At 48.4% G+C, this 17,618-nt stretch overlaps 1 protein-coding gene across 1 annotated transcript in view; it reads left to right on the forward strand.

Moving 5' to 3' along the window:
- Nucleotides 1–17,618, forward strand: part of CENPT (centromere protein T) — a 47,442-nt gene that overhangs the window by 4,996 nt on the left and 24,828 nt on the right. The window contains exons 6-11 of the mRNA XM_019535528.1: nucleotides 3,912–3,945; nucleotides 6,557–6,702; nucleotides 8,809–9,222; nucleotides 9,332–9,529; nucleotides 11,753–11,971; nucleotides 17,281–17,448. Coding sequence (XP_019391073.1) covers nucleotides 3,912–3,945; nucleotides 6,557–6,702; nucleotides 8,809–9,222; nucleotides 9,332–9,529; nucleotides 11,753–11,971; nucleotides 17,281–17,448 — 1,179 coding nt within the window. The remainder of the gene's footprint in view (nucleotides 1–3,911; nucleotides 3,946–6,556; nucleotides 6,703–8,808; nucleotides 9,223–9,331; nucleotides 9,530–11,752; nucleotides 11,972–17,280; nucleotides 17,449–17,618) is intronic.

Consider the following 17,618-nt stretch of genomic DNA (forward strand, 5'->3'; position numbering starts at 1 on the left):
AGGGGCGACATCCCTGCTCCTTGCCCTCTGCTCCTCCGTGCCTGTGCCTGCCCCTTGCTCAGTGGCGTAGTGTGGGTCTCCAGGGGCCAATGCTTGCATTTGCGGTGCCCCTCCACCCCCGTCTGCAGCAGGGCAGAAGGGGGGCAGGGAGGGTCCCCTGGCAGCCAGTCACCGAGCCTGGAAGTGCCAGAAGTGAAACCAGAGGTGCTGGTTGGGGACCAAGTACTCCTGGAGCTGGCAGTTGGCATGCTATTTCCCTCCACCCACCCTCCCCAGTGACTACGGTACTGTCCCGCCTGCCTGGACATGGCTTAACTGAGGTAGGAAGGGGAGGCAAATTTGCCTGGGTTCTTGCCAGCATCCATCTGATGTATTTCTAAAATGTGAGAGTTAAAATGCTCACGCTCTATTATAGTATGAAAAGTCATGACTAAAAGACAAAACTCCAAACTTGCTTTGTCTTTTTCTTGGATTGTATGGCAGGGCACATGTTTTGGTAACTGTTTCACCAAGGCTTACGGTGTGTTTATTTTTCCGATATTTATCCAAAGGTTCCAGACTTTTCTTTATTTAGAAGGAAAATGGTTATGAAGGAATGTTATGATCAGGCTGAAGTTTCAGCAGGCTGTGACTACTTTGGGGTTAATGTGAATGAAGTGGCATTGCCAGTAAGGCTGTGCGAAGCTTTGGTCACCGATTTGGTCCAGAGGAGATTTGGCCCAATTTGGTGGCTGAATCTCTGAATCCAACTCAAATCGGGAGATCCATTAAAAGGTACGAATTGAATCTGAAGCCTCCAAATTGATTTGGAGATTCGAATCAGCCGGGGAGAGAGATGCACAGCTGGGCGGCTACAGGTTCCCCCATGGGTCCTCCAGCTGTGCCTGCCTCTCCCCAGGTTGGGGGAGCAACAGGAGAAACCCCCATGGCTGCCCTGCCTGGCCCTATCCCCTGTCCGGCCCAGCCTCCTGGCACTTAAAAGCTCCACACCCACTGGCTATAGCAGCCTGGGAATCAACAACAGCAACAAAAAGCCCCATGCTCACCAGCTGCAGCAGGGACTGTGCAGGCTCTGGGGCCATGTGGCAGAGCTCCCCTGCAAAGCCCCTTCTCCTCAATGGCTGCCCTGCCTGGCCCCAGCATCCCAGCAATTTAAAAAAAAAAAAAGCCCTGCATTTACTCGCTGCAGCAGCGGGGATCAGGGTCTCTGGGTGCTTGTGGCAGAGCCCACCCCCATGCAGTGGGGGTGCAGCAGGAATTGCCCCCCACTGCCTGGCACCCACACGGCAGCTGGCCCATGGTGCAGATATAGTACAGCTCCCTGCACTGTCTGGGAGCTGGGGCTGAGCCCTGCTGGGCTCCAGGTGACTGTTGGAGCCACCCTAGCTCCCAGACCGCACATGGCGTCCTGCCGAGCCACGCTACACCCACACTATGAGGCAGGTGCCAGGCGGGGAGAGGGGACAATTCCTGCTGCCCTGCACTGTGCAGGGGGGCTCTGCCATGAGCCCTCAGACAGAGACCCCAATAATTGCTTTTGCAGCTGGGGAGTGTAGAGGTTTATTTGTTGTGTTTTTTTTTTTTTTTTTTTTAAGTGCCAGGCAGCCATGGGGGCTTCTCCCATGGCTCCCCCTGCCTGGGGAGAGAGGCAGGCACAGCTGGAGGAGGCACGGGAGAACCTGCAGCTACCCAGCTGTGTCTGCCTCTCCCCAGCAGATGTGAATTTCCAGACTGGTGTTGAATTGGCGCTGAAACTCTGATTCAGCCGAATCAAATGGGGACAGTGATTCGAATCTGGCTAGCACTACGGAAGAAAGAGACTTGGGGGGTCATCATTGACCACAAGATGAACGTAAGCCTGCAGTGCGATGCTGCAGCTACTAAAGCGACCAAAATGCTGGCTTGCATCCATAGATGCTTCTCAAGCAAATCCCGGGACGTCATTCTCCCCTTGTACTCGGCCTTGGTGAGGCCACAGCTAGAGTACTGCATCCAGTTTTGGGCTCCACAATTCAAAAAGGATGTGGAGAAGCTTGAGAGAGTCCAGAGAAGAGCCACGCACATGATCAGAGGTCAGGAAAACAGACCTTACGACGACACGCTGAGAGCCACGGGGCTCTTTAGCCTGCAAAGGTGCAGGCTCAGGCGTGAGCTGATGGCCACCTACAAGTTTCTCAGGGGTGACCACCAGGATCTGGGGGAATGTTTGTTCACCAGAGCACCCCAAGGGATGACGAGGTTGAACGGTCATAAAATACTGCGAGATCGTTTCAGGCAGGACATAAGGAAGAATTTCTTTAGTGTCCGAGCCCCCAAGGTTTGAAATAGCCTGCCATCAGAGGTGGTTCAAGCACCTACATTGAACATCTTCAAGAGCAAATCTGATGCTTATCTTGCTGGGATCCTATGACCCCAGTTGACTTCCTGCCTTTTGGTTGGGGGGCTGGACTCGATGATCTTCTGATGTCCCTTCCAGCCCTATTGTCTATGAAATCTATGAATTGACCAAATTCAGTTGAATGCTTCCCTATTCGCACAGGCCTAATTGCCAGGACCAAGGTGCATATAAAATAAGTTTTATTGCCCTTTCAGTAGAGGTGCACCGATTAAAAGGAAAATTGACATTATCAGCATTTTTCAGCCAGCATAGCTGATAATGCCACCGATAAATGCTATGTGCATGTGTGCAGCCACAGCATGCACACAGCCAGGAATGCAGTGCGACAGCTTGAAGAACAGTGTCTGGCTGATAAGTCTGTGGAGTGGTGGGGCGTGATTGAGTTCCCCACAGTGAGGCAGGGAGTGGGACTGGGGCAGGGTCGGGGCAGTTACTGCCTAGCCGCAGTGGAGCAGGGTGTGGGATGGATCAATGGGTGGCTCATCCAAGGAGTACGGAGAGGCAGGGAAGGGAGACAGCTCCCCACTGTGCTGCGTGCACCCCCATAGAAGGCATGGGGGGTATGTGCCCCCTGATTTGTGTATGGGGTGAGGGTAGGCTGCCTACTGTGGGCTCGTGGCCAGTGGCTGCATTGGTCTCTTCCCAGCAGGGAGGCTGGGCCAGGGCTGTGGATAGGGCAGATGGCAGCAGCGCTGGGAGGGGGTGCTACAGGGTGGGATATAGCCACCCCAGAACTCCCCACAGCCCCCCCTCCCAGCACTGCTGCCTGTCCTGCCTCGGGTGCAGCCCATCCCAGCACCCCTGCAGGGAAGAGGCCAGAACAGCCTCTGGCCCTGAGCTGACAGTGGGCAGTCCACCCTCACCCTGCACACATCTGGGGAGCACATGCCCCCCATGCCTCCCCCTGGGGGTGTATGCAGTGGGAGGAGCTGCCCTGCCCCTTGTATGAGCCACCCACAGTTTTGTCTTGGGCCCTGCCTCACCCGGTTGGGCAATTCCTGCCCTTGCCCCAGCCCCACCCCCTACCTCACCATGGGCACCTTGATCTTCTCCCATGCCTCTTTCTTCGCTCATGCCCCTTCCCCACAGACTTACCAGCCAGATGCTTCTCTCCAAGCTGCTGGGCTGCATGTCGGCTATCAGATCAGTATCGGGTGATATGGCTGGTTAATAATTGGCAAAAAAAATCTTTATGCGTGCACCCCTACCCTTCAAAGCTGTAATGTGTTAATCAGCAACTCTGGAATTCAGAGTAGGAATCCTGATGTTGTCTTGTCACTCTATTTTTTTAAGAAAATAAAATTCCAGTGTTCTTCACTGTTATGTCTGTTAAATATTCTTCCTTCCCCTTCCAGCACCATACTGGTGTCTAGATACAAGGTGGTATACTCACTGTTTTTAGAATAAATGGCTCTGGAAGGTTGAAAGCAGATCTGTTTTCTAGGGTGTAATATCCATATAAGCTATGTCATGCTCGATTACAATGACCCCTCTCTCTTCCACTTCTTTCTAGCCCAATCAATGTCAGATGACAAAACTTTGACAAGGTGAGTTAAACCTCAATCTTTGCCTGTTTTGACTACTACTGCTCTGATTCTTCCCTAGCTCTGAGTAGCAGAATGGATGGGCATGTACAAAGTTTGTTCTTCTATATCCAGTGTCTCCCTGGCCACTTTTCTTTCTGTCAGTCATACATGATAGAAATTGAATTACATAATAAGGCAATCTTGCAGTTTGATATGGGGGTTGTAGCGTGAAGGTGACTACATCTGCTTCTGTTACCTTGAAATTGTGGATACAAAAGATTAAGTTCTGGTTTTATTCCTTCTTCTCATTATGCCCCACATACCTAGGCTGGATCTGCATTTTGCTGCAGTAGTTTTATTTACATTTCTAAAATATGACTGACTTTCTCCCATCTGCTAACATTCATCTATAACCCTCTGCAGTTTACATGGCATACTCCTTCTCTTCTTCACTCATTTCTTATGTTGCTGTCCTCAAAATCCATAAATAATGTAATGAAGAACTGTCTTTGCGTGTTCATCTTTAGATCTTTCAATCAGTACTTTCTCTTTCACTGTATCTAGTTCAAGACCTTAAAAGCTCTTCACAGTTCTGCCTTCCTTTGTGCTATGCCAGTAATGTGAACCTGGGATTGTCCCCACCCACACTTTTCTTCCAACATTCCTATGCCCTCTCTCTTCCATGCCAGTTCCATTTGTACCCCTATATAATTCAATTTTGTGTATCCTTCTTGCTTAAAAAGTATTTTTTATGACACATTTCAACTGATTCTTAATGGAAAGAATCAGGGGTAGCTGAGAACAGCTTTCTGTATCATTCCCATGCTTTGCATTGTTGTCTGTCTTATTCCTTGCTTTGAGTTTATAATCCTTTTTTACTTTGTGGGCAGTTTCTAATACCTTTTGAGAATTTTCTTTGAGGTTTTTTTCCTGTTTTTCCCGTCCTATATTTTGTAACCAGACCTGTAGGTTCCCTCTTTCTTTTTCAGTGTTTAAATATTTTAAGAGCTTAATCTTTTTTTCAGGCACATCAGCAATGCAGCCTCCTCTAGGTAGGAGTCTGTAAAAGGGGTCATAGTCATTCTGATTCTTCTGAAACATGTGCCTTAAGTGCTGTACAGAACTTTCACCTTGCTTTAGCTTGCTTCATTTTGCTGACTAATATCCAGCTATTTAAATTACCTAAGTGTGTCTCTGGTATCCCTTGAGTTGAAAAGAAAGGATAGATAGTGCACTGGAGAGTATTGTCCAATGATCTGTAAGGTCCCTTCCAGTCCCTAACAACTAAGAAAGGGTCTAGCCTTCTTCTCTTCCGTTTCATCTGTGAAAGATACAGTTCATTGAAAATATTTATATCATGGGGTTTTCCTATGCTGCAGCAGTCCTATGGAGGGTTCATATCACTTTTTTGTTTTAGACTGAATCTTGTGCCTTTCTAGAGGTGCCCTTCTTGATGTCAGTTTCTGTTGGTGAATCATTTTGACTTAATACATGCCATACTATACAAACTGGGAGCATGGCAAGAGACCTCTTCCTATTTCATCCTCTTTCTCAATGGGTTGCCAATACGTAAAGCAAATGTGAAAAGATGAATTGGGAAAAGACAAATTGCTTGGCAAGCAAAACCCTAACCACAGTTTTTCCATAGCACAACCTAGAGGAATACGTTTTTCTTGTTATAGTCTTCTTCCCTGAACTTTGATGACTAAATGCTGCCTTATGTATTGTGGCATGGGTTGAGGAGAGAGTCCTACAGGAAGAAGTATCTATCAGTCTTCTTGGGCTTTCAAACCTTTCACTTGCATACCAGTTATGGGTAGACTAGGAGTATGAGCAAGGTGGGTATTATTGCCCATGCTGTTGTATATAGTTGTTTCATGACCTAGCTTTTTGACTGTTTGCATTGTTTTCCTCTGAGTTGTTGTGTATGTTATCTAGTCTAGTTAAGGGGCTTAATTAATCTTTTAAGGCTCAACTCTTGGTCAGCAGCAGCAGATTTGTAATTTAGGGAGAGAAGGGGAGATAGTAATTCTAGAGCAGCAGTGTTAAATTCATCTGGCCCTGCAGGCCAGATCAGGCCTGCAGACCTCCCAGCATGCTGAATCCAGTGGCATGCAGCACTCATTCCATAGCTTCTCTCATCCCCTGTGTGCCAGATCAAGTGTTTGCTCTTGCAGTTCTGGGACTGGTGCTGCATGTGGCACCCACCCCATAGCAGGTGTTGGGGACTGAATCCAGCTTGGTAAGGAGGGGGCGCTGGACTGGCCCCACATGAGGCGAGCACCAGGGGCTGGCCAGATGATGCGGCTCTGCCATATTTTTGACATCCCTGTTTTAGAGCAGGGGTTGTTAACTGGGGTCCACATACCCATGGGGGTACTTTGAAAGGTCTCAGAGGGTATGCAGGGGCGGGCAGGGACAGAGTGCAGCTCCCGCCATGCAGGAGCAGGGTCGCACAGACATTGTGCTGCTGCCATTCACCACGCCTCTGCTCCACGTCTGGCTGCTGCACCCCCCCCCTCCCCCCCCCTCCCTGTACACTTACTAAAAAGGGGGCTGCCAGGGGTACACTTACTAAAAGAGTTGAAAACTGCTGTTCTAGAGGGTTGCTATCATCTTTTTCCCTTTTCAGATCCCTACAAGCTTCTTTTGCTACCCCGGTTCCACCAAACACTGTTGAAAAAAGAGGCTTACTACGGAGGCCAAAGAATCGCAAAACTGTCAATGTGGATGCTTTTGAAGGAGGTGTGGAGCAAAATTTGTTACAGATAAAAGACAGTGAGTTTCTCATGTTATTATTCTCCTACTTTGGGTGGAAATGCATCCCGTATAGGGTGCTTCTTTGGAAACCAATCTCTAGGAAGTGCTGAACAGGGTTTCCAGGGCACTTTAATTTTTAGTGACCTGGAAGCGATTCTGAACACTGAAATTTAAGAATGGCACAAACCCTTTATCTAAAATCTGTGATGTCTTAACCTGCTTCCAAGGTCTGAATTCACTTCTCATTGCTACCAGATCATTGACTAGCAGTGACTACTACCAGAATAGGAGTTGGGACCTTGAAGTTATTTGAATTGCTTCACCTCCTTTTTTTTTTTTTGCATCATCCTCTTAAGACTGGGTCTTAAGAAATCTTGGACAGTGGGAGAAAGTGGAAAGAACTGAAGTGTCTAGTGATTATCAGTTTGCTATCTGACAACAAAACAGCGTGTCCTCTGGTTCTCCTTTTCTTTGCAGGGATTGCAGGGTGGTTGTGCTGTGGTCAATGCACATTCATGATGCTTTCACACTGCTGGAAAGTGTTGAGGTGCTACTACAACACAGCAGTTTCAACTTCTTTATTTTTGATGAAATCATATGGATGAATTGCAGTTAGTAGTATCACAGGTAGTGCTGATGTCTGAGACCAGAATGAAAGAGTTTTAAATAGTCTTGACTAAAGATTGAGTTACATTTAAATTTTTGTCAACAAAGCTATGTCCAGAGTGAAAAACAATAGCACCCCAAACTGGTAGTTAGTTCTACCTGCCAAAGCTTTTATGTGAATTCACTTATACCAGCAAAGAGTGTTCTTTAGCTGGTATAAACTGCCTCTGCTGCACTGATCATCCAGTATAATTATGCTGGAAAATCTTTTTAGGTATAGGCAAGCCCTAAAATATTCCTTCTGTTTTGCTCCTCAACCTGTACAGGGAGCACTATTGACCTTTTTAGCTCTTACAGTCTTTTTCATTAGTTCTCCAGCTTCCCTTTTTACCTACCATTAAGAAGCAGAAAATGAGTGGAAAGCAGTGTTTCATATAAATAAATGCACTTATTTTAGCTATTGCATGGTCTATAAATATTATTTACTAAAAGACCAAATAAAAAAGGGCATCCCTAAAATAGGCTAATTAACACATGTCGCCATTCAAGACCATCTGTTTTGAAGGCTACCATTATGTATTTTAATATGCATTTCTTTTAAGTAATGGCTGGAAACTTAAAACCAGAGAGAAATTGCTGTGTACTCTTCCTTGTGGCTGATGAGCTCAGTTGGGTCATAGATGGTGAATAGGGGGTAGTTGGAGGAGAGTATGGTAAACTTTGAAAAGTTTTAGCAGCATCAGGTCAGTCTGTCTGTCTGTCTCTTTATTCTAAGTTTAATAGAACTGTAGCTTAAAAGAGTTGCTGATCAGGGAATGTAACACTCAGAGTATGACCTCCATGTTCTTGCTGTGTCAGACGAATGGAGGAAACAAATCCCATAGTTTGAGGGCCTGTCTTTATGTCCAACCTACAACACACTCAGGAATGGTCAAATGTAGAGATAACTGGGTAGGTACCTCAGGTGCTTTCTTGCTCTGTCTGTTAAAGCACCAGTCACCTTAGTGCTGAAAGCTCAGGTAGGAAAGGAAGTGGCTAGGACCCAAAGCATTTTAGAGCTTCATAAATATTCTTTGTAAACTGGTGTGACCTTGCATCTGGTGGCTGGCACTACCAAGCAGGTGGACAGCCCATTCTGTTCCAAAGCAGGCAATTATCCAGGCTTTGGGACAATTGATGAGGAATGCAGTCCTGGCATGCCAGAATACGGACTGACTGATTTCAGCTTCATTTACAGCTGAACTGTATTTGTACCTTTCTCCAGAAGGTGTTTAGAATCATTGGCTGCACTGCTCTGCAGCTTACATGCAGAAGGCACCTATCTCTTTGTCTGGATTTAAATTGGTAAAAAAAAAAGGCTCTTGGATCAATGGAGTTTTTCTTTTTCTCTTTTTTTTGTGGGTGGGTATGAAGTGGAGGTCAGTTTTTGACGTGTGTGTGTTCCCTGCTAATTTGCATACTGTTTTAGGGCCCTGAATAATTCCCCAAGTTAAACTTGTTTTAAAACTTTTTAAACAGCAGAAAATTATCTTGTGGATTCACAAGCACTATCCATGACTGGGACAACTGTGATGATGAATGATAGCAAAATCACCTTGAATAACACGGAGCTCTTCATTCAGCCTCAGCTCAGTGAGAAAAGCCAAGGAAGACTCTCTGCTCTTGAACCACAGCTCTTGGCAAGGAACACTTTAGAACGAGGGAGTAGAGCTTTCAACACAGCTGAGCCAGAGCCCCAGAAAGAGCGCTTGGCATCTAATGTGGATCCAGAGGAAGAAATGGTACAGGAAGACCATGAAGAATCTGCCCTGGATCATGCTGATAGGTCAGGCCCTGCATCTGTGGGGAAAGCTTGGAGCCTACCCAGGGGCCAACAAGATTGTACTCAGCAGAGCAGTTATGCCGAGCAGGTTTCTGAACCGGTATCTGGCAGTAAGTATCATGGGAGCTAGGGTGGGAGGAGATTGAACTGGGACCTGCTGCATAAGCTGCTTCCCCCTAAAGGGATAGCTGTTGTAAACTTGTTTCCTGAATACTTTAGTCCAGAAAGAGCACTTGACATTGAATGTGAATCAAGAGGAAGAAATGGTACAGGGAGATCATGAGGACTCTGCCCTGGATCATACTGATAGGTCAGGCCCTGCATCTGTGGGGAAAGCTCGGAGCCTACCCAGGGACCAACAAGATTGTACTCAGCGGAACAGTTATGAAGAAGAGGTTTCTGGACTTGTGTCTTGCAGTAAGTACCGTGGGAGCTAGGGTGGGAGGAGGTTGAATTGGGACCTGCTGCATAAGCTGCTGCTTCCCCTTAAGGAATAGCTGTTGTAAAATTGTTTCCTGGATTCTTTAGTCGCACCTAGATCCCGTGTCCTTTTTGTCCTGTAAAGAAACATGTTTTCCGTTGACCGGTCTTATGGGCTGTCAGACTTTGTCCCCTAAACATGAGTTTAGGACAGCAGCTACTGTTGTTTCAATTGTCAGTGCTTACCTTTCTCCTCTTCCCTTGCCAATGAAGTTCTGCCACCAGTGTCTTGTCCTAAAAAAAAAGTCTCTGTTCAGTGGGGACCAATACAGATTAGTGGGTTTTTCTGCCTGATGAGGGGTAACCCTGTCCTAGTGAGGGGAAGACCTGCTTACCTGCCCTTTCATTTATAGTTACTCTCTGTACCCTGCCTTCTGCCTGATATCTGGGGAGTAGTAATCAAATAGGACATGTATGTCCTTACTTCTTGCCAGTCTCTAAGACAGCAAAGAAGTGAGAGGTTCCCTGCCGCCCCCCTCCACCATGGAGACGAAAGGGATTTGAAGTCTTCCCCAAAATACTGTAAAGAAGAATTGTGGACATAAACTGTGGTGGCACAGTAGGGAGCTCTACTATGCAGAGCGACCTGCCTCATTGTGTCAGGCCCAAAAACCTTGCTTTGAGAGTCTCCCACAGGGTGCCTACTGCCAGTTGTCCTGCTTCCTGGAGGACATCCACAATCCTGCGGTAACACTGGCACCACCCTGGCATTGGTCTCTGTTAAGGCTCTGGGGCACACACTCTGCAAGCCTTGGGGGTGCTTTGCCCACTGATAATATTTCTGGGTGCCTCTTTCAGCTCAAAGCATCCCCAGATAACCTCAGGTATGACTGAGGGAACATAAGCAGACAAGCTCTGAGGCTGGGCTGGGAGCAAAAGGCTTGCTTACCCCTATAGTGAAGTAGCCAGGCATACTGTAACCAGATACCTTTATTGATTAGGGGCAGTGGGGAGTAGAACAAGGAAGTCAGAATACACTTTGAGCTAACATAATCAGTCAGAGTCTTATTCAGTCTTGGATGTAATAGCTCTTTTTAAAATGCATCTGCCTAGACATAAATCCTAACTCCTGGCTAATTTCCAAGTGATTACTTACAGGAATTCATCCAGGCTGTAGCTGAGAGAGAAGCTGGCGGTTGTTGCCTAGTCCTGGATTTGTAGCTAATGCTTTTGTTGTTACTAGCTTGTGTTGCTGAGACTTTTTTTCATCCATCTTCATAGCAAGGCTTTAGTTTGAAGTGGTTCTGAGTGCAGAACAGTCTTTTAATCCCTTGCTTAGATTTGGGTTTCTTGAGTTTTTACCCCAGCAAAACATTGTATGATAAGTTTCAGTTCCCAAACTGTTTTTAAAATGTTTACAAATAGGTGCCTTCTTGGTGTGATAATTTAAACCAGTCAAATTTGGAACCAAAAGAGCTTAATACCTGTGTTTCATGAGAGGATGAAAGTAGGAACTTGCACTGAAGGCAAGGGTAGAAACAAATGCAGATGGCTGAATATGGTCTGTGTAGTGTTCCTGCTACCCCCAGAGAGTGAAACAGTGATAAAGTGTTGAAGAGGAGCAAAAATTACTGCAAAATACTGGAGATCTGGATCAATGTGCTCTCTCTTCTGGCATTTCTCACAATTTTGAGACCATGACTTGTCAGCTAGTTCACACATGACTTAGCCAGACTGGTACTTCAGGTCCTACCAGCTGTGTCCAGAGGAATTCTCTACTCTCTGAATCTTATAGTTTAACTAAGGCACAGTGTACTGCAGCACAGGCCAATAGTGTTCCAGCTCTTGAAGGGTTATTGCTAGTGGGCTTGGTGGAAGAAATAGATTGAGTGGGGAATGTGAATGGACAGAGGTATAGCTGTATGTTCTGAGTAAGAAAATTTCAGCCAAACAGTTGGTGTGGAATCAGAGTAGGGATTGGGTCAAGTGACAGGTATAAGTAAACAGTAGTTGGGAGCATATACCAAGGACACAGCAGTCAATGCTCTACTGTAGTCCTGTTGGAATCAAGCAGAGCAAACAACTGTTCTGAGTAAAGTAAAGGACAGATTTTTGTTCTTTGTTCAGTTCCCCTTCCCTCTGTATGCCTGAAGTGCAGAAATAAACAGGAAGGGGATACTGGCAGAACTCCCATGTGACCATAGCTTTCTGAATGTCCAGCTTTTCATAGACAGACCCTTTCCACCCCTGCTGTCACCACAAGTCAAGGCAGACATTTGGGCTCCCTGTCAGCTCAGAGATCCACCCGCACATCATTGAGGGAATTTGTTGCCCATGTAATTGAGAAGCTGAATTATGGAAATGAAGAAGATGGGATGACTGATACAGAGCAGGAAATGGTGAAGGATGGAGCTGTGAAGGAAGGAATTGCCAGGGAAGGTAAGAAGCACTTTCAGTGTAGTGATGGAAAGCACGTGGATGCACTGTTCCAGTCCAAGGCAATAGGCTGCGAAGAGCCTTGAGTAAATCATGGATTTGTTATTCAGCAGGTTGCAGAAATTAGCTTATCCAAGTAAAAACAAAGGCATTGCAGGATAATATTCTTGGTCAGGTTCTGTAATGGGAATCTCAGGCTGGTTGTTGTGGTCCTTTGTGCATATCTGCTTCTTGCATGGTAACTGCCTCTGAGTTTTCTTCTCATCTGCCACTGGCAGGTCTATCAAGCTCTGTGGATGAAAATATAGCTCCATGGGAAAGATGGGTCAATTTTTCTTCCTGGGCAAGTCATTCCCCTGCTTCTCCAGTCCCATTCCTTTTGATTATCCCAGTGATGTAGGTTTGTCATTAGCTATGCCTTTGACTCTCCTTTAATTGCCTTAAGGCATCCTACTTGGGTCTTGGGGTTTTACCTGTCACAGTCTTCAGGTGTCATAAAGAAGTAGGGCTGGAAGAGACTTGCAGAGGTCACCTAGCCCAACCTCCTGCCTGAGGCAGGATCATCCCTATCCAAACCATCCCATACAACCATAATCTAAACTCTGCATAAGACTACTCTCAGCCCTGACACAAAATAGACCTAACACCCTAGCCTGCTAGGTAATGGAGGTTGGCTGCTGTGGCTCCCCTGCTGTTTCTTTAAAATGTTGTCAATTAGGGGTGCACCTACAGAGATTTTTGGGGCCAATACCAATAGCCGATTTTAAGGAGGCATATTGTCCAATACCAATCCGATTCTTCCAATATGGCTGCATGTGTCTGGTGTGGTTGAAGGGGAAAGGGGAGGGAAAGGATATAGGGCAGATCAAGACCCCCCACAGTGAGGAAGAGAGTAGGGCTGGGGCAGGCGCTCAGCTGGGGCGAGTCAGGGTGTGGGATGGAGCCATGGCTCATCCAGGGGGGTCAGGGAGTGGGGCTCTCACTGCTGCATGCACCCCGGAAGGGCAGCGTGTGTGTGGCCTGCAGAGGGGCACTGCTGCTCTCGCCCCCGCCCCGGCCCTGCTCGTGGGAGCGGGCATAGAGATGCACTCTTTTCCCCCTGCTTGTGGGCCAGCTGTGGAGCTGCAGCTTCTCCTTGACCCCATGGATGGAGCTGGCACTGTGGACCTCTCCTGTGCCTGGATCCTGCCAATACATGGAAGGAGGGAGGTGCCGGGCCAAGAACAGTAGTCAGGAGCTTCCCACCACAGCAGCAAGACTCCCAGCCATATGGTGGATCTGCCCAGCCCCCCTGCAGCAGCAGGGCCCAGGCACTGTATCAGGCTCCTTGCGCCTCCCATTGCACTTGTGCCACTGGAGCTGGAAGGCTCCTCCATGCTGCCGGGCCAGGACCTCCCCAGCTCACTCTGGGGAAAGTTGGGGGTCTGGTCCCAGCAGGACGGCCTCTGCTTGGCACTGGGGCTGTGCAGAACCTGGCCCAGCCGGCTCAGCCTCCCTAGGCACTATGGTAAGTGGAACAGGTAGCCCTGGGTTTGAGTGGTCACTGCCATGCCCTCACATGGTGAGTGGTGCCCCAGGGCATTCCTGAGTGGCAGCATCGCAGCAGGGATCCCAGGGGGAACATTAGGGCACCAACAGTGGCCTCCCAGTCTGAAGCTGCTGCACCACTGCTCCTTGGGAATGTCTTGGGGCCATACACCATATGAGGGGCTGGTGGAGATCACCTTTGGCATTTAAAAGCAACCCAGGATCTACTGTGCACTGCTGCTCCCCACCCAGTAGGTAAGTGTGGGGAGGGAAGGAGTGGGCAACAGATAGCAGAGGGAGAAAAACTACTTGGAGGCACAGCTTCCCAGCAGGTAAGTTCCACTCGGCCATGGCCCGACTTAACTTACCCCTGCTCTTGTCTCTGTGACACTCCCTCATTGCAGGGGCCTCCGTCTAGCTCCCACCTCTTCCCTCCCCCTTGGACTGACCTGCTGCACTGCGGTGCGTGTGTACATGCACTCAGCCCCCCACCCCAGCCTTGGATCAACTCTAAGAGGCTCTGAAATCTACCAATGGATTGAGAGCCACTGATTGGTGACCACTGGTCTAAGGAGAAGGACCAAAGGCCAAGTGGGCCGCAGCTAGAGAATGAGAGGACCATAGTGCCCATAGCCCAGAGGGGTTGGTGTAACAGGCAAACAAAGCCAGGAGCCTGTAGCCTATAGGGGCTGTTATAATTGATAAGTATATGTATCATCTACAAGGCAGGGATGTGGATATTGGAGAGGACAGAGCCCACATATTTAGCCCTTAAGGTGATGAACGGTGACACCTTCATGGTAGAGAGTAAGATCTTAGGGGAAGCCCTGGGGCAGCCTCCCATTTTCTAAAATTGTAACAACATCAAGGTGTGGCAGGTGAGGAGAAAGGGAAATTGCCCAATGACTGCAAAAGAGCGCAGGTTCTAAGGGCTGAGGGAGCTTGGGGCATCATGGTCACCCCTGGATCAGGACCTGGTTGCAGCAAAATTAAGTATCATGTTACTTTTTTTATGGGTAGCAAGCTGGCCAAGATTTTGTCTGGGGATTCCCTTTAAGCTAGCAGGGGAGTAATTATTCTGTGGTTCTAAAGCTATATGCTTTGCTGTAGATTAAGGGGGAGATGACTGTTTTCCTCCTGCTTCACTTTTGTCAAGGGTGTCTCCATCAAGTACATGCCTAGAAACTGAGGATGGTGTCAAATGTTACTATTAACGGTTAAAGAGAATCTTGTGAGGATCACAGTTGTGGGCCATGCAGTATTCTGGGAGCTGCAGTGGCTGCCTGGGTGAAGTTTAAGGTGTAGGTTTTGACTTATAAAGCCAAAAATGAAATAAGCCAAGATAGAAATCCCCTCCCTTGTTGTGCCACCCTGCCAAACTTGTGATCAGCATAGGTGCCTGATAAGTGGCAGAATGTCCTGCTCACCATGTCTCTGCCCAGATTTTGAGGGAGAAAGGGGTGTGTGTCAAGAGCTGCAGTTGGTGGTTGAGAGAGGAATTAAGGCATTTCGCTCCTAGCTTTGGAAAGGTAGCAAACATAAATCCAGGCAGTACTTGCAGCAGGCATGGGCATCCAAAAATATCTTGAGTTGTACCCTACATGCACTGTGTATTTAGATAAATGTCACTACCTTGGGTCTGAAAGAGATGGCTATTTGCCTTATGTTGTCTCTGTTTTGAGTGGTGGTCTGGCCTTCAGCCACAAACTGGCCTAAAGCTAGCTCAAGTGGAGGTCAAGATGAGTACAGGGAGCACTATAAATGAGTGACATTCAGAACAACTAGATCATCATCACTTCATTATAAGTGCACATAACATTTCACAGCAGTTCCTTCGTTAGCAGGCAAGTTTCAGAGGAGGTTTGTGGGCCTGCTATTTTGGAAATATTTATGGGGTATAATGTCATTTTTAGGGGCCTAGGTGATTGAGGGGAGTGTGGTGGTTGACTGCAGCCTCCAGATAATTTTGTGGGGAAAATTGTGTTTAGGACCACAAAGTTTTCTGATATCTGCTTGATCTTCCTGTGTGACATCATTTTAATTAAGAATAGATACAAATGCCTTGGACAATGCCATTTTGTAGGGTTTTTTCCTCTTCTTTCTGGGAAGCAGCATGTGGCCATGAAACTGTTTATCTAGGTCTAGGGTTGACAGCCTATGGCCCATGTGCCAGATCCAGCCTGAGGACCCAGGGTTTTGGTAGTGGGGAGCACCAGTTAAGGGTGCTTTCCCTTTGTTGCTAGGGCAGGGGCAGGCAATTATTTCAGGCGGAGGGCTGTTTACCCAGTTTTGGCGGGCTGTCCAGGGCCGCATGGGTAGCCTCACCCCTTGACAGGTGCCCCGCCCCCTGGTCACCATCTTGGGACCAACATCCCAGGAACAGTATTGGTGAGGCCCAAAGCAGAGCGCAGGCTGACAGGGGTCTGTGGAGCTGGGCTCAGCTGCACCAGTAGGGAGAGAGGGGAGCTGATCCAGCTCCGTAGAGCCCCTGCCAGCTAGGACCCTGCGCTCTTGCCACCCTGCTCTGGGACCTGTCAACACTGGCCCTGGGACACTGGTGCGGGCCCCGTGCTCCCACTGGCTCCCCACCCACTCACTCCCAGTGCCCCCCAGCCCCATGGGAAAAAGTGGCCCCTCACCTGTCCCATGGATGGCGCTTCCTGCTGCAGCTGCTGTCAGCCAATGTGGGGCTGTCTGGAGTAGGTACAGGGAGCCCCACATGGGCTGCACGTGGCTACAATGTAGGGTGCCAGCCATAGGGCGAGCGAGGGGCCGCTTCTCCCTGCACTCAGCACCAGCTTGTAACCCACCCTGCGGCCAGCATGGGCCCTGTGCCAGCTCTAGGCTCGCCCATCGGCAGCAGTAGCTGTGGCCCCCCCACTTGCTGTGCTGGGCAGTGTTGGCTGCCGCTGTCCAACTGGAGCTTGCACACTGGGCAGCCCAGAGGCGGCGGTGGCCAACACTGCCCAGTGTGGCAAGCGGGGGGGCCGCAGCTGCTGTCGCCATGTGCAGGCCCCGACGGGTGAGCCTGGAACCGACGCGGGGCCCAGGCTGGCAGAGGGGCCAGGTTACAAGGTGGTACTGAGCACAGAGGGGGAAGCAGCCCCTCCCCGCCCCATGCCTGGTGTCCTGTGCTGCAGCCGCTTGCAACCTGCCTGGAGCTGCCTGTGCTTGCTCCAGACAACCCCGCACAGGCTGCAAGTGGCTGCAACAGGGAGTGCTGGCCACAGGGCAGGGGAGGGGCCAATTTTGCTCTGTGCAGGGAAAGAGCCCAGGGAAAAGCTAAGCGCAGGGGGATGGGGGTGGGGAAGCACCCCTCGCTCGCCCCGTGGCCCACACTCCCTGCTGCAGCCACTCACAGCCTGCACAGGGCTGTCCAGAGCAGGCACAGACAGCCCCATGACCTTTTATTTAAATCATAACCTCTAACTGAAATTTAGCATTTCCTTCAATTATGAATGTAGGCAACAATCCACAATAGTATTAGCAGCACCTGTGACTTTGTCACCAATAGAAATCACAGATATTTTCATATCACATTACAGTTGTTGCAGATATCTCAAATTATTGTTTATGCTCATCACTACTTTGAAATTACGGTAGTTATTAGACTTGCCGCTAGATCGCATGTGATCACAGTCTTCCTGTCTACAGATGCTCATTATTCTGAGAAGGGGTCCATAGGCTTCGCCAGACTGCCAAAGGGGTCCATGGTACAAAAAAGGTCAAGAACCTCTGGCTTAGAGGGAGCTGACTGGTCTTTTATCCTTACCCTGTGAATCTAGTTACAGAGCTCCAGTCAAATATGGAATATTCTGAAAAGCTGGGAGAGAAACTAAGAAAACAATCAGCATCACATATGAATGAAAAAGGGGAAGCCAGAACTCGGATGACGCCAGTAGAAGAGGAAGTGATGATCAAAGATGCTGCAAACCAAGACTCTGGCAAAGATGGTAAGAACCGCTTTCACTGCAAAGACATAAGCAGCAAAACAGCCCCTGCAACTCTTGTTAATAACTTGTTTTGTTTGTGTAAGAACATTAATAATCTTCATCTCCCCAGATTCCAGAATAGTTTCATAGTTTCTAGGGTCGGAAGGGACCTGAGTAGATCATCTAGTCCG

The sequence above is a fragment of the Crocodylus porosus genome, unplaced genomic scaffold (assembly GCF_001723895.1).
Source record: "Crocodylus porosus isolate Cpor-Errol unplaced genomic scaffold, CroPor_comp1, whole genome shotgun sequence".
Taxonomy (NCBI): Eukaryota; Metazoa; Chordata; order Crocodylia; family Crocodylidae; genus Crocodylus; species Crocodylus porosus.